The sequence below is a fragment of the Rhinolophus sinicus genome, chromosome 16 (assembly GCF_057876585.1).
Source record: "Rhinolophus sinicus isolate RSI-liver-muscle chromosome 16, RSI-T2T, whole genome shotgun sequence".
NCBI lineage: Eukaryota > Metazoa > Chordata > Mammalia > Chiroptera > Rhinolophidae > Rhinolophus > Rhinolophus sinicus.
The window spans coordinates 142,022,882-142,038,064 of record NC_142516.1 but is presented as its reverse complement, the minus strand read 5'-3'; the positions used below and the strand labels follow the sequence as shown (position 1 = coordinate 142,038,064).

Sequence of the window (15,183 nt, the reverse complement as noted above, 5' to 3'; positions counted from 1 at the left end):
TTAGGTTCACAGCAACATCGATTGAGCAGAAAGTACAGTGACTGGTAGACTTTCCCAAATAAAATTTCACTAAGTGCAGTTTCCTGAAATGAAGGGTTTTCTGACTCAGGTTTAAAATATTCTAATTATTGAGCCATGGACTTGGACACAGCACACACAACAGCATTGAAATTGTAGTTCTAAATTCCTTCAAAAGGAAACTCATAAAATTTACAGAAATAATTTTATTTTATAATTAAAAATGATCTGTATAGGTTAATACTCTTTTTTCTTCATTATTACTCTCTCTACATAATTATTATCCTCTAAATCCTCTTGGCTGAGATCTCTTGTTGCCCGTATAATTCCTTTTTATTGCTTCCTCTCCTATAATCCTCTAAAACTTTGAAGTACGAAAAATTTGTCTTCCCATAAGAGTTAGACATTATTCTATTCTTAAACAAACAATATTGGATATATCTGTTTTATTTCAAAATTGCCAGGCATTGCTCAGAACTGCTGTAACAAAGTACAACAGACTGGGTGGCTTATACAACAGAAATTTATGATCTCATGATTCTGGAGGCTGGAAGTCCCCAGCGGGATGTTGGCAAGGTTGATTTGTAGACAGCTATCTTCTCCTGGTGTATTTTCATATTGTCTCCCCTGTGTGTGTCTGTGTGCTCAAATTTCCCCTTTTCATAAGTACACCATTGTGGGATGAATTATGTCCTCTAAAATTGGTGTGTTGAAGCCCTAACTTCCTCAGGAGTATATCAGCGTATATCAAAATGTGACCATATATAAAAATGTGACCATATTTGGAGATAGGGCCTTTAAAGAAGTGATAAAATTAAAATGAGGTCTTTAAGGTGAGCTCAAATCCAGTCTGATTGGTGCTCATATAGAAACAGGAAATGAGGACACACAGGTATCTACCAGGGGCACGCACACAAAGGGAAGACCATGTGAGGACACAGCAAGGAGATAGCACAGGAGAGAGGCTTCTGGAAAAACAAATCCTACCAACATTTTGATCTTGGGCTGCTGATTTCTAGAACTACAAGACAGGAAATTTCAGCCTAGCAAATTAATGCACACATTAATTAGTACTGGACTAGGACCCATCCTAATTACCCCATTCTAACTTGATTACCACCATAAAGACCCCATTTCCAAATAAGGTCACATTCTCAGGTACTGGGGGTTAGGCCTTCAACATATGAATTGGGGGGAGGGGTTGGGGTCAGAACTCAACACATGTCACTCAGTGTAGGGATACCATTTAAAATGTAAATTCCATCAGATGAAATGTCACATAATTACTTAGGCTTTTTTGTTTCTTAAAGTCCCAACATTCCAGTTGCATTAGCAGGGTGCAGGATGATGGTCTGAACTCCATTCAACATGAGTCTTTATAATGCATGTGACAAGAGGATGGAATGTGAGGGACAAAATGGCTTTAAAATAAAATACTAATGTTCTTATCTACTCCAAAGGGGAGACGTTTTGTTAAAGTGCATCTCTCAGCCCCCTTTTGTATAAAATCCTCATAATATCTCTGACAGATGGATATAGGCAGAAGGCACCTGGCAGTTCTGCATGCCAGTACCTATACCATCCTTCCTCCCCGAGGCTTCTCCCCCACCTTGAAGGGGCTCTTCTCACTTATAACAGGTACCCCCGGAGATTCCTTTGGGCTGTCACCCATTAATTCATTCATTCCATATTTGTTTACTGAGCACTATGTGTCAGACACTTTTGTGGGCCCTGGGGATGCAGCTGTAAACTACATGAGATCTTACCCTAATGCAGTTCACTGTGAGGGAAAGGAAACAGGCCAGCTGCATTGTGGGTAAGTGCTATGGAGCTGGAAGTACCGGGTGCTATGGGCATATATGCTCCCAATCCAGACGTGGGGTGTCCGGGAAGGCCTCCTAACGGAATGATGGTTGCTGAAGGATGAGCCAGGTGAAGAATTGAGCGAAGAGTGTGCTAGGCAAAGGGAACACACACATCAGCTGGCATTTTGGAATGCTTGCTGGGTTTCCAAAGGAAAATGATGATCAATGAGAGTGGCAGAGGATGGTGGGGCAACAAGGGTCAAATCTAACTCCATGAAGGAGCTTAGGGACCCGCTTAAGGACATTAGGACTTGGATAAAAGGACACAATCAGAGCCCGGAATGGGCTGCATGACAAGTATCTGCCCAATACTAAATGCACAGATCCGGCTAGTCCACCTCCACCTCTTGGTACAGCGTTTATCCTCCAGATAACATCACAAATGTAGGAAATGATCCTTGCCGAATTGGACTTAATGAAAGATAAGAAATCATGTAAATAGCCATCAATTAGGAACTGATTAAGTTGTGATACATCTCTAACGGATAACTGCCAGTGGGAGAAGGGAAGGAGTTGGCTTAATTGTCACTCTTTAGTATCTTTCAAATTTTGTGCCATGTGCCTGTATTGTGAATTCAAAAATAAGTAAATACAATTTATTTAAGTGTATGACAATCTAAGTGTCTGACAACAAATTCATGAACTCATTCTAGAAAAAGTGCTACATACATCATTGTTGAATATCACTACAGTCACCTTCGAAGTACTCCTCTTGGGAAACTGCACTGACGCCAGCACCTAGTCCACCCTTCAAAGCAATTTTGGAACTCTTATTCTGGAACGGCAATTAGACCTGTTGTTGTATTATCCTTGATGTCCTGAATGTCACCAAAATGTCTTCCTTTCAATATTTCCTTTATCTTCAGGTAAAGAAAGAAGTCACTGGGGGCCAGAGCAGGTGAGTAGGGAGGGTGTTCCAATATAATTATTTGTTTACTGGCTAAAAACTCCCTCACAGACAGTGCCATGTGAGCTGGTGCATTGTTGTGATGTGAGAGCCATGAATTGTTGGCAAAAAGTTCAGATCATCTAACTTTCTCACACAGCCTTTTCAGCACTTCCAAATAGTGAACTTGGTTAACTGTTTGTCCAGTTGGTACAAATTCATATTGAATAATCCCTCTGATATCAAAAAAGGTTAGCAACATCATTGCAACAAGTTCATGAACTTAATTGTCAGACCTCATATATAATATCAGTTACTTTAGTGCCAGTGATGTTAGTGTGGTCCCATGATTTAGCTTCTATTCGTGTATGCAGTTGGTGGCAACTCTATTATCAAAGTAAGATAGAAAAGCAGTGGAGGTAGGGTAGGGGGACACGGTTAAAACGAATGTTCAAAAATATTCTATCGCAGGAGAAGAGATGGCTGTTGAGAGCTATTTTGGCTTTGAATCCATTTCCTGAAAACTGGCCTTTAAAATAGGATATTGTTGGTAGAAATGTTGATTTATCTACTTAGAAGCACATATAGAAGACTTTAGAAGGGATCAAAGGTAATAGTCTTTGGTTCTTCTCAGTTCAGAAAGGCACTCTACATTTTTACATGATCCCTGTAAGAAGGATTCATGATGTCGTAGTCAGAAACAGATCTTATCTCAGAAGAATTATTTCCCCTGTGATTGGATTTACTTTACTTTTCCTTGCAATGTTTGTTCCCAAAGTTGGAAGGAGGAAGTTGGACTTCCAGGGGCTTTCCAGGGCCAAGTACACTAAGAAAGACTGAATCAGGGCAAAGTGCTCCTGAGTCAACCCCAACAAAGCTTTTTTCTTCTTCTGATAATGAAACGTTTGGTAAAGGAGGGAACAAGAATAAGGTTACCATAAGCCCTGCTAGTAGGAACCAGTGCCTGTGGTGAAGTCAGTGCTTTCAGACACTCTCTGCCTGATTTGATCATGCTTTTGACAGCATACATATAGGTCAATGAAGGAACAATATGTCACATTTGGGACTGAAAGGTAATACAACCAATAAAGTAATAAAGGCAACAATAACTGTTGTCTTAAAATAGCATTCTAGAAGTTTTAGTTCCAACTGGGCTTTGCATTATCCAGCTTTCGTTTGGGGAGGTTACACATTTATTCCATCCATGCTGCTCTTCCTAAATTGGACACACTCTTTTCCTTGGAACTGCTTTTAAAGTTAATTTTAAAGCCATGCTCAAAAACTGATTTTCAATTTTTAAATCTAAAATATTTCCTCTGGTAATTACCAATATTATGTGAAAACTTGCTATATTATTTATAAATACATGATGCATTTTAATATAAATTATATATATAGCTACATGTCTCTGCATTTATACACACATGCACACACACGCACAAGCACACACACACTCAGGTAAATCTCTCAAAACACCAAGAGAATGCTGTGGAATATGAAAATGATTTCCAAAGGAAATTTCAAAACTTATTTTAAATAATGACTGCATCATGGATATAAAAACTGGAGTTCTAAATTTTACTGATTTGAAGAAAACTGCACACAAAGACATGTGCTAATTGTAAAAAGCAGACATTGTGATTATCTGATAAATTAGAAATTATGATTAATAATAACCACCTCATCTGGTAATTTCAAGCCAAACTATTAAAAAGACAACGTTTCAAATTTGAGAATAATAGGTTAATTTTCCATTTTAAAAATTACCGAATGCCTTATTTCCTCATGGGACACAAACATACATTTATGGCTTAACACAAATTAGAAGGTCATTTAGAGTCACAATATTATTTACACGAACATTTTAGAAACCTTTGTTCTGTTTTTAACCTTAACACTCATATATTCATCTGTTTGTACGCAATCTGAAAAACTTGTTGACTAATCTGACTGAAAGTTAGCCATTGCAGCACATTTTCCAGACAATAGTGAGCCAGACAGTTCTCCTTTGTTTAACCAGAAAAAATGTTCTAGGTAGAAAGTACTTGTCATGTTCATTTTTAATGCTATATGTGATATCCTGGATCCGGACATGGTTGCTGAGCTGTTGAAAATGGCATTGCATAGAGAGCGAGCTGTGTGTCGATCTTCTCTTTCACCTGCTGACGAGCTTTCTGCAGCTGTATTGCAGTCAGGAAACATTTGCTTACAGGCTAATTTCAGGATGGACCGACTGGTCATTTCCTGTTCCACGAGTGATACAAATGCTGGACTAATAGCCAGGAAATGTGGATCTATTCTTGTTTCTGCAATAACAGGTTGGGGGTGCCGAGTGGGAGGCTCTGTTTAACCCTATGCAAGAGCAACATCAGACTAGATGACTATTGTAATTCCGCTTGTTCTAAAATTGACTGAATGTATAATCATGTGAGAGTATTGCAATGCCCAAAGCGGTTAGGTAGCCAGAACAGATACAAGGTGGGGATAAATGCTTCACAGAGATGTTTAATTGTAGGCAAAGTAGGTAACACCTTCACTAAATAAGATTTCACCTGTTCTGGGAAATCTCTCTTTGCCCAAATTATCCTTCTTAAATTGAATTTCCAGAATTAGAATTGTTCCTTTGGCTTACTGCTTCAACTGCTACCATGTCAATTTGTAAACATATCTGAGCCTTATCGGTCAGGTAGAGTCCTGGGGAACCAACATAATGACGTGTGTTTTATCCCTGTCCTTGCTCTAGTGAAGATCTCTAAACATTTTGATTCAATTTCCACCTCATGGCCCAGTGGCTCTGCCCCTCTGCTGGGTAGTATTCAACAGTCTGGCTTGAGCAAAGGGTGGCTGTCCATCCTAAAGAGTTCAGAGAGGACTGGACATGTCTGTCACACAAAGTTAAGTGGCACTTCAGCTGTAGGTTAACAGGCAATTGTGGGCCGATGTCACTAGGATCCTCCCCAGGTGGCATCAAAGAGGACAGCTTTCAGCTTTCCACCTGCAGTGCTTTGTTTCCTGGTGACTGGCCAGGAAACGGCCCGGGGCTCAGCCTTTCATGGCCCCCAGAACGGCAAGCTCAGGGCTCAGTGTGATCAAAACTGGACATTTCTCGGGGCTGATTAAACTCCAGGCCATGCAAATGCCCCAGACATGGTTATCTTAACTCTCCCTGGTCTGACCCCTTTCATTTCTCCACTTAGACCTGGTATGGAGATGAAACGGAGAAGCACTACTGGAACTAGGTTAGGATTTACCCAAAGTTTGTCTAGGTGAACAGGCTTGGGAGAGGATGGTTCACTTTACCAGCAACCCCGTAGGTAGATGAGTCTATCCACAAGTTCTTCCTGGCTGTCTAGCAAGGATCACTCAGGATGACGTGAAGCCAGATGGCTCCTCTCTCCACGCGGGCAAGCATTCTCCACTGGAGCTATGGCACAGCGCCCTTCTGCAAGGCCCAACAAGCTAGCCCAGAGGAAGCCCCATCTCACTCGGGATCTGCTCTCAACAGCCTGGTGGAGTGAGTCCTCTGGAGGCTCGGCCCCGTTAGCCACTTGCGGAGACGAAAAGCGAGACCTTCTGCTGGGCGTCATTTTCCAACATTCACAGCTACTGGCAGCAGAATCCAGACATCCTCACTTCTAGCCAGTTCTTTCCCTACATGAAGTCCCTCCTGCACAAGGCATATCGAGCTGTTGGGAATGCATCTGGAGGTGGAACTAGTATCAAATGGGTAAATTTTCCTAATGTTTGCTACCACAGCACCCGCAGCCTGTGGTGCTCTGCCACTTCTGTTTTCTTAATGTTGGTTCACTATTACAGGTAAGCAATCTCGAGTATGAATGATCTGAACTCATCTAAATATATGAAGTTGAATAAACCTCAAAGAGTACAGTGTTTTAATGGACGAAGGTGTCCCAAACACACAAAGTTACTACACTCTGATTTTTTTTTAAATAATCTATTTTCATATTTCTTTATGAAGGTCATACCTTCTCCCTTCACATTTCTGTTCTGGCCTAATTTTTTAAATATGTATTTATGAAAAGACATTTTGTATGACATCAAGTTGTGCTAAACTAAACTATTATTTCATCATTATTTTTTAAGAAATCCCTTCAGTTTAGAAAATAGTAAAACATATTCACACACTAGAGGGAACACACAAATTAAAAAATAGCATAGATGTACAAGTTTAAATCTATAGGTAGCACATTTTTCTACTCCTTTAATGAGAAAATCTTTTATGTCATGTTATTTTTTAAAAATTCATTGTCAACTCCCTCATCATGTCAGAACTGGATTTTGCAAATGATCTTTCATAGTTGTGAACTCTCTCATGTGAATCTTGAGTTACCAAACATTGAAAAATTCCTTTCCAATTTGATCAATATGTATAAGTATTTTCTCTCCTCTTTTTCTCTGAACAGATTATTTGCTTCTCTTGCCTGCAGGGCAATGATTTCCTTAGGATCCTCTGCAGTAGAGCAGTCTTGCCACCAGAGGTCGTGAGTCCTCCATCACATCGTTATTAGGTCTGTCAGGGTAACCACCAACAGCAACCCACAGTATTTTCCCCAAGAGGCAGAAACAAAACCTTATTCTTGTCACAGCGAAAAAATGAAACGCAGAATTTACATAGAATTCTTAAAAGGTGTTTTATCTCCATTATCAGTAACCCCCAGCGGACCAACTTTTACTCTTTTTCTTTCAATAATTTCTCTACGAAAAATGCAGCAGCAAATCATGTCGGGTCTATTTTATCTATCAATCAAATGGTAAATTTTCATAATGTTTGTTACCATAGCACCCGCAGCCGGTGGTACTCTGCCACTTCTGTTTTCTTAATGTTGGTTCACTATAACAGGTAAGCAATCAAGGATCTCTCTAGGGGATTCTAGAACAAGGCAAGGGAGTGTGCAGAGGGGAAACCCTCATAATTACCACAGTGATGGGTTGACAGCGTAGAATCCACACATGACTCCACCTCCTCATTTTACAGATAAGGAAACCAGGTTTCTAAGATAGCAGTGCATTATGTAAACTGAGTTTGAGAATAGAACCCACATTGAAAAATTTTAGCTCAATAATGACTAACATTAAATGACAGGTTACCCTGACAGTACCTCAGAATTCATCCCTCATTAATTTTTCAAACTCCTTCAAAAATGTGTCAGTTTTATTCTTTAACAGAAAAATAAGAGGGATCTCGACGAAAATTCTTTCCTTTCTCTCCTAAAATAAAAACAGAGCTAAACGTACAAGGAGAGGACTCTTCTTGTCATCTGGGTTTGTGGTTAGAACATTTGGTCATGCCCTTCTGTACCATCCTCAGTCAAGGTCATTGTATGGCAATAGACATGCATTCTCAGAGATTTCAGGTGTTTTCATTAGTTATGGGCTTACTAAGGATCATAGACACATGACGTAGGAGATAATCAAAACATAAACATTTTAAACATTCAAATTTAGGACATGGGTAAGTAATGTAAGCATCAAAAAGAAATGATGCACTCAATATTGAATCTAATTACTGTTACCAAAACTGTAAAAAAAATCCTGATTATTTAAAGAAATTTTATCTGTTCTGAACCTTCTCTGATCGTTTCACAAGGACTGAGATGTGTTTTTCTTTTTTTTCTTTCATGATAGCCTCAGTATATATCTAGTAAAAACCTATGTGAGAAGAACGGGCATCCTATAATTCCACATCTTTAAAAGGCTGGATGCGGAGGAAAGTAAGGAAAAGTCATCACACCCCTGGTTTGTCTCTATGGAGAAGTACCTTGAGCAACACTGATCTTCACTTGGACGGCAGCTAGGCAATGAGTCGTCTGTAGTTATGTGTTTACTGAATACTTTTTTGAGGTTGATTCTATCCTTCTGGAAGCTGTGAATTGGATGAATTTCCCATAGTAGGGAATTCACTGTAACTAAATACATTGAATTTGAAGGAAACTCCATCTATTCCTTGATGGATGATAATACCCTTGATGATAAACGATAATGTTTTCCAGCACATGAAATGGAAATAAAACCATTTATTATTTTTTGAAAAGAGGAATTACTGGGGGCAAGATGACCTACCTACTTGGTGAATTCCTTTTAATAGAATTGTGGTTAGTGATTGTCATTCTGCCATTTTTTCAGTGAGGAAGAAGTTCAACAGAACGGCTACTAATTCTGAACATGAAAAGTTGCCAGGAGCTTGCCATCAAGTTGGCTTTAGGTTATCTGCAGCAAACTGCGAAACCAGGAAAAGTACTTCTATTTCTCTACTATATTTCATCTCATTCTGCCTGAGTACAGAAAACATTTCATTCAAAATGCATAAAGGCATCTGAGATTACTCAAATGCACTCCACTCTTATCTAAAAGGTGAGTTTATGAAACTTCATGTGTATCTGTAAGAGTAGAGCCTCTAAAATTTGTGTGATAATGTTTAGAAACAAATATAATAGTCTTACTAGTTTCCCTAGAAATGTGACAAGTCATTTAGATCCATAGGTTTAACCAGTAGTCCCTGGGAGCTGTTCTCTGGCCTAACTTCTTCCTTGAAGGAGACAGTCCTGGGACCTGCTTTGGGACCCTCATCAGTAGTGACAAGGCAGCGAGTGATTAACATCATTAGACATATCTTTCCTGTTCAAGTCCAACAGCCACACTCAAGGGACATCTGTAACTTAAGGTGGAAAGTGATGGCTGCTAGTTATCAAGATAAATGGCAATTCTTCAAGGAGCCTGGGTCACACTTTAGAAAAGAGGGTCAATCTGAAAATTAGTACTTTTTTGTTGAAAAATTTTACAGAACTTAGGGGTGAAATACCTTCATAATTTATTCTGCACATTTTTGAGGAGTTTAGTAATAAAAAGAACATGAGCCCCATTGACTATAGCAAAAGAAGTGCTAGGTTCCCCAGTTTTCAGTGATGAGACTTTCCCAGGAGGTTTCTAATGTTGATAACATTTTTCTCTGGATCCAATGACAAATCTCTTTTCGTCTTTGAAAAATGATAGGATATAGCTATGGCTATGAAAAAGCTGATTTTACAAAACTCAAAGATAATTAAAAATATAAGGTAGATGTTCTACTCATGTCCTGCAGAAAGAGATTAAATCTCATCTTTAGGCCTCTGATGGCCTTGAAAGCATTCAAGCAACAGGGATGAACATTCAAACCTATATTTTTAGATTCATACATTCAGATAAAAGATCAGGAAAAAGGAGAAGGCAGGAAAAGACAGCTGCCTTACCCTTCATTTGAGGTCATTGTCTACTTTGAGAACCTGGTGAAAGCTACTGAACTTCTCTAGGAAAAAAATCTATATGCAGGTGAATGAACAAACGTACAAACTGCATAAAATTCCATGAGTTTCTCCAAAATCTTAAATTGCCATTGAGTTGAAAGCATTATCTTGAAGACTCTTTATTGAAAATTTTATGTGAAAGTCAAGTAATTTAATAGCCTATGTCTGGTTAATTTTGGGGCTCAGATTCAAAGGAAGAAAATACTAATATCCCTTCCTCCCTCCCTCCCTTCTCCTTTTTTTTCTCTCTCTCTCTCTCTCTCTCTCTCTCTCTCTCTCTCGCTCTCTCGCTCTCTCGCTCTCTCGCTCTCTCGCTCGCTCTCTCACTTTCCTTCTGTCTTCCAGCATAGAGGAGATACATGATCTCAAAAGAAATCAATGAAGTAGCAAAAACGATTGGTAAGTCATTTTACATCTCACAAATCACTTTCTTTTGTACAGTAGCTATGGCCTATTGATGACGTGTCTTGTGCTCTTCCCTTATCTGTAACCCTTACAGCAAACATGCATCAAGGTATTGCAAACTAATTTAGCGATGAGAGGGTGGCTCAGAGAGAATGCATAGTAAAAATAGGACAAGAGTGCATGTCTCCTAACCTTTAGCTAGATGTTCTTCCTGCAACGCTGGGCGGCATAAGAAATACTCATCCAGCTTTTAGGCAGGTTCTTACTGGAAAACTTTGGTGGACTGTCTCTTGACAGCTCATCACCTGGACTTATGTATGGCTAATAGATAGACATGTAAATAAGTGATCTGGAAATAATTTGATAAATTGTCATACTGAGCATCTCAATATGTCACTCCATTTTAGAGGCGTTTCATACACTCTCATACAAGAAGAGGGGTTCCACGTCTCTTGATACTTATGATGGTGTTTTATTCTTATAACTTGAAAATGAAACAGGCTACAATCAAGCCATCCAGTTATAAGGACAATGCATAGCACTTTCTTACTAAGAGAACATAGGGCAATAGCTCTGAAGATCACACCTCCAGGCAAAGTGTCATGTTCTCACCTGTCCACTCACCATTTATTTAAAAAACAATCTACTCTAATCCTTTACATCTTATTCTATATCTTTGTTATGCAATGCTTATAAATATCCCAAAATTGAACGCTGGTATTGGTGTTTTGCCCAGTCTCAGTCGACATTGTTAATGGGAAATATAAGGTAAAATTGTACTTGGACTTAATTGTGTAGCTCTAATACACACACACACAACTTAGGTAGACATTTCTTTATGGCCTTGTGCTTGCTTAAGATAAAATAACACTTCTCAGAAAACAGACTTGGGATATAAACTTGTTAACAATTTGAAGAAGAGACACAATTTTCCTGGCTTCCTCCCATCATCTGTTCTTAGGTAATATGAAGGCAATGCAGGCAGAACCCGACCCCCTCTAAGTCAAATTTAAGCCTAGCTAATGATTGCCGACATTTTGCCCTGAGAATTATCCTCTTACAAAGTTAATGATGGTGGTCACAGATCGACTCCAGATAAGGTGGCATTTCCAAATCAAGTGCTTTCAGGGCTTCTATGAGGAAAGCATGGAAAACTACCAGGCGCATCAGCGGAAGGAAGCAAACAAACACCACATAATTAAACCACCGTGAGAGGCTGGGTGACAAAACCCTGCCTGCCGTGCACTGTACCTGTACAGATGAAACTGGAGAGTCCTCCGTAGATGACTTCATCATTGTCAGGCAATATAAACGGACACCTCGTCTGAACCTCCAAACAGTATTGCTTGCAAGGAATTGTCTTTCTGCAGTTAAACTGTGCGACTTCAAAGTACTGGGAACACAGCCAGGCTTTGTAGACAATCTGAAAACAAAAAAGCAGAATCAAAAATAGGGCGGGATGACAACAGTTCTGACTCTAATAAAGAACATGCTGTACTGGGAGAAGCATGCTGTGGTTTTAAGTGCATCACAAGAAAACTCTCATTTGGAGAAATATTTACATACTATCAGCTGCAAGTGATAAAAACGTAGCAAGTCTACAACAGAGCAGCCCATTATTTGATTGAGCCCTTAAGAGAATACACAATTTAATTTGATGTAGCTCATGTGAAAAACAGTGGAATTAAGCAGGACCTGAAGTTTTCAAAATCCAGTGATATAGAAAGTAAAGGAGATAATGGACTGCGCCGATACACGGTAGCTCCTTGTTGCAGTGTGCACGGTGAGTCGTTCTCTGAGCTGAGTCCCTCCAGCTATACTTCCAATGGACACTAGATGGCGCTGTGTCCTTTACAACGATGGCCCTGAAGGCAGTGCAGACAATGCCTCTTATACGTAGCTTGAACTCCAGAAGCAGAGAACAAGTAGCAGTGGGAATTTACATCTATGGCTCACATCAAATATATTAAATATCTTATCCTCCGAAAGCCCAGAAACACCCAACCTGGGTGTTTCTCTTAACATACTGTGGTGTGGTTAGGACCACAGGAAGGAAACCTCATCAGAACCACAAAATGGACCTTGGAGATGCTATGATGCATATGAATATTTAACTGTATTTAATATAATAAAATGTGAAATGATTATGACTTCATTTGTTTTTGATAATTATCTAGGAAAATGTTGAAAAATATTTTTATAATATAAAAAAGCTGAATTTAAACTCAAATAACACGACAAAAGTAACCCATCTACACACAGTATAGATCTCTGATTTAGTTATTTCCAAAAACCTTGGTACTGATGAATTCTATTTAATCTGTTCGTAGAGGTACTACTATTCAGGTAAGATTTCATCAACTCTGTTGTAGCAGACAAGTGAATGGTTTACAGTTAAATGCACACCAAAAAATCATAAATACTTGACAATAGCAAGAATAATAGTTAGTATTTATCAACTTTAGGCCCTGTTCTAAGCAAGTTGCATACATTTTCCCCCTATGTAATTTGCAGCACACACACAGAGAAGATAACTTAGTCATTTTTTGCATACAAATAATTAGTAATGAAAGTAAGTGAAAAATCAAGAGTTCAAACCAACATTCTGTGGACTTCCAAATCCTGAACTCCTCATAATTGCTATGTTTAATTAGAAACGTTTTTTTAGAAGAACTTAGGAAATCACAAGGAAGTTTCCAGATTAATCTGAAATCAGTAGTAAATTACATGTGCCAATGTCCATTTGGTGTAAGGAAAACTGCATTAAATTTTTTTTCATAACTTTTTACTAGTTTGATCAAAATGAAGCTTTACTCTTTGATCAAAGGTGCTTCAATGGGGATAAAATAGGACACATGTGAAATTCAGATATAATTTTAGATAACTGAAAGTAATTTTATTTGTCATCAATGGTTTATAATCACCATATAACCTAATAGGAAAATATACAAATAATTCGTATTCTTATAGGTCTTTGGAACAATGCACACTTATAAAAGTATACACTGGAAACTGCACTAGAAATAATACTACAATAACTGAGGAAACCCCTAAGATTTGTTAATAGCGTGAGATGTATGGATGAGGGATATAGAGGTAGAGGTGATGGTGATGTCATGTCATCAGAAAGAGGCTTAAAGCATCAGATTCAGAAGAAAGAAAAATGCAATGGTTTCCTAACCATACTTTGGGAGAAATTAAAAATATTTTTCAAAATACGATTTGTATTTGTGTAATATGATAATATGTAATATGATATGATATATCACATTTATGATATAAACTGTAATCCAAGAGTGGTCACTGCCTACTTTGTGATTCCTGGTTTAGATTTCCTTTTTGTTGTTGTTGTTTGTTTTGTTTTAGCTTTTTTTTTGTTTTGTTTTGTTTTTTTAAGGAGGACGCAGTTCACAGTGCTCTATCCAACTGAGGTAACTAGCCATCCCCTAGATTTCCTTTTTAAGTACTAGAGAAAATTGAATGTGTTTATGTATATAGTTCTAACAACAATAAATTTCCATTACAAGGAAAGCTTACATTTTGTGCATTTCTGGGATTCTAAAGATTAAAGTTATCTCTCTTCTGTTAATACCCCTGCAAGATTCCAGAAAATTACATGTATGTATTTTTCTAGGCCAGACTGTTCGCTCCATTTCTCCTCCCAGTTTGTTTTTGCACAATGATTCAAATTAAAATGGTTTCTGAATATGAAGTCACATCTTGTACCTATAAGCTCTATCTTAAGAAACAATCTCTCTTCTCTCACAGATGATGTGGTATCTCATATTGAAGTTTCTTGGGATATAAATATATACCTCCTCTTTTCAATTAGTCTCCTTAGCATCGCCCAACTGGAACAAATCCATTTTTATTCTATTTCAGCTATATTTCATGCTATTTCAGCTATATCTCCTTTGCAGATTTTCAACTTAAAAAACTACTAAGTCATCAAAGCAGGTTTTATAAATATCAAGTAGTAGTTTTAAAGAGAAGTGATCATGATTTGCAGAGCCACTAGCCGAATTCTGAATCGTCCAAGAGACTATAACCTTTCTGGGCAGGTTTCACTGTGTCATCAATTCTTATGATCTAAGTCCTAGATATTTGAAATGCAATGGAGGATTCCTCATTTGAATCTTACATATTTTCTACTTTTTCAGTTCTAGGGATGCAATATATCTGAAAGCTATCAGGGAAAAATTTCATGGGCAGAAAAAGAAAGGTGAGGTGTTTATTGTGGTCTTCAATATCTGAGGGGATTGCTGCTATGTGCAGATGCCAACAGCTTTTCAAATGTGAAATTAGAGGATAAAGCCGAGACAAAACAGACAGGTAAATATCGGTATGAAGAAGAGCTTTCTTGCCAGAAGAGATGTACAGAAATAAAATGGACTGTCTTGTGAGGTCCTGAGTTCTCCATAACTGGAAAAATTCAAATGGAGTTTAGATAACGCTTGCCAATGTGCTGTGAGGGGGATTCTCGGGATAGGAGAGTGAACAAAATAAATGGCTCTGAGATACTTTCCACCTCCCTTTTGGAATTTTTTGAGGGAGGAAAGCGGAGAAAGTTGGACGTTTTACACTGGCAGAAAACTAGAGAAACAAGATGATTAATTTTTAAAGTACTAAAGGATTTCAAACAAAAGCACCTGATGAAAAATAAATATACTTGTTTCCTTTCATAAGAACTCTGTGAAAAGGAAAATCA

At 38.3% G+C, this 15,183-nt stretch overlaps 1 protein-coding gene and 1 long non-coding RNA gene across 3 annotated transcripts in view; one reads left to right on the top strand and one right to left on the bottom strand.

Annotated features, from left to right (window-relative positions):
* The window catches only part of NALF1 (NALCN channel auxiliary factor 1), a 577,967-nt gene that overhangs the window by 26,225 nt on the left and 536,559 nt on the right, over positions 1 to 15,183 (bottom strand). For both annotated transcript variants that reach the window (XM_019731059.3, XM_019731060.3), the window contains exon 2: positions 11,727 to 11,898. In XM_019731059.3, coding sequence (XP_019586618.3) covers positions 11,727 to 11,898 — 172 coding nt within the window. The remainder of the gene's footprint in view (positions 1 to 11,726; positions 11,899 to 15,183) is intronic.
* On the top strand, positions 5,549 to 11,228 carry LOC141571022 (uncharacterized). The gene is made up of 3 exons (XR_016019139.1): positions 5,549 to 8,501; positions 8,914 to 9,141; positions 10,416 to 11,228. It is a non-coding gene; the product is annotated as an uncharacterized LOC141571022 (long non-coding RNA).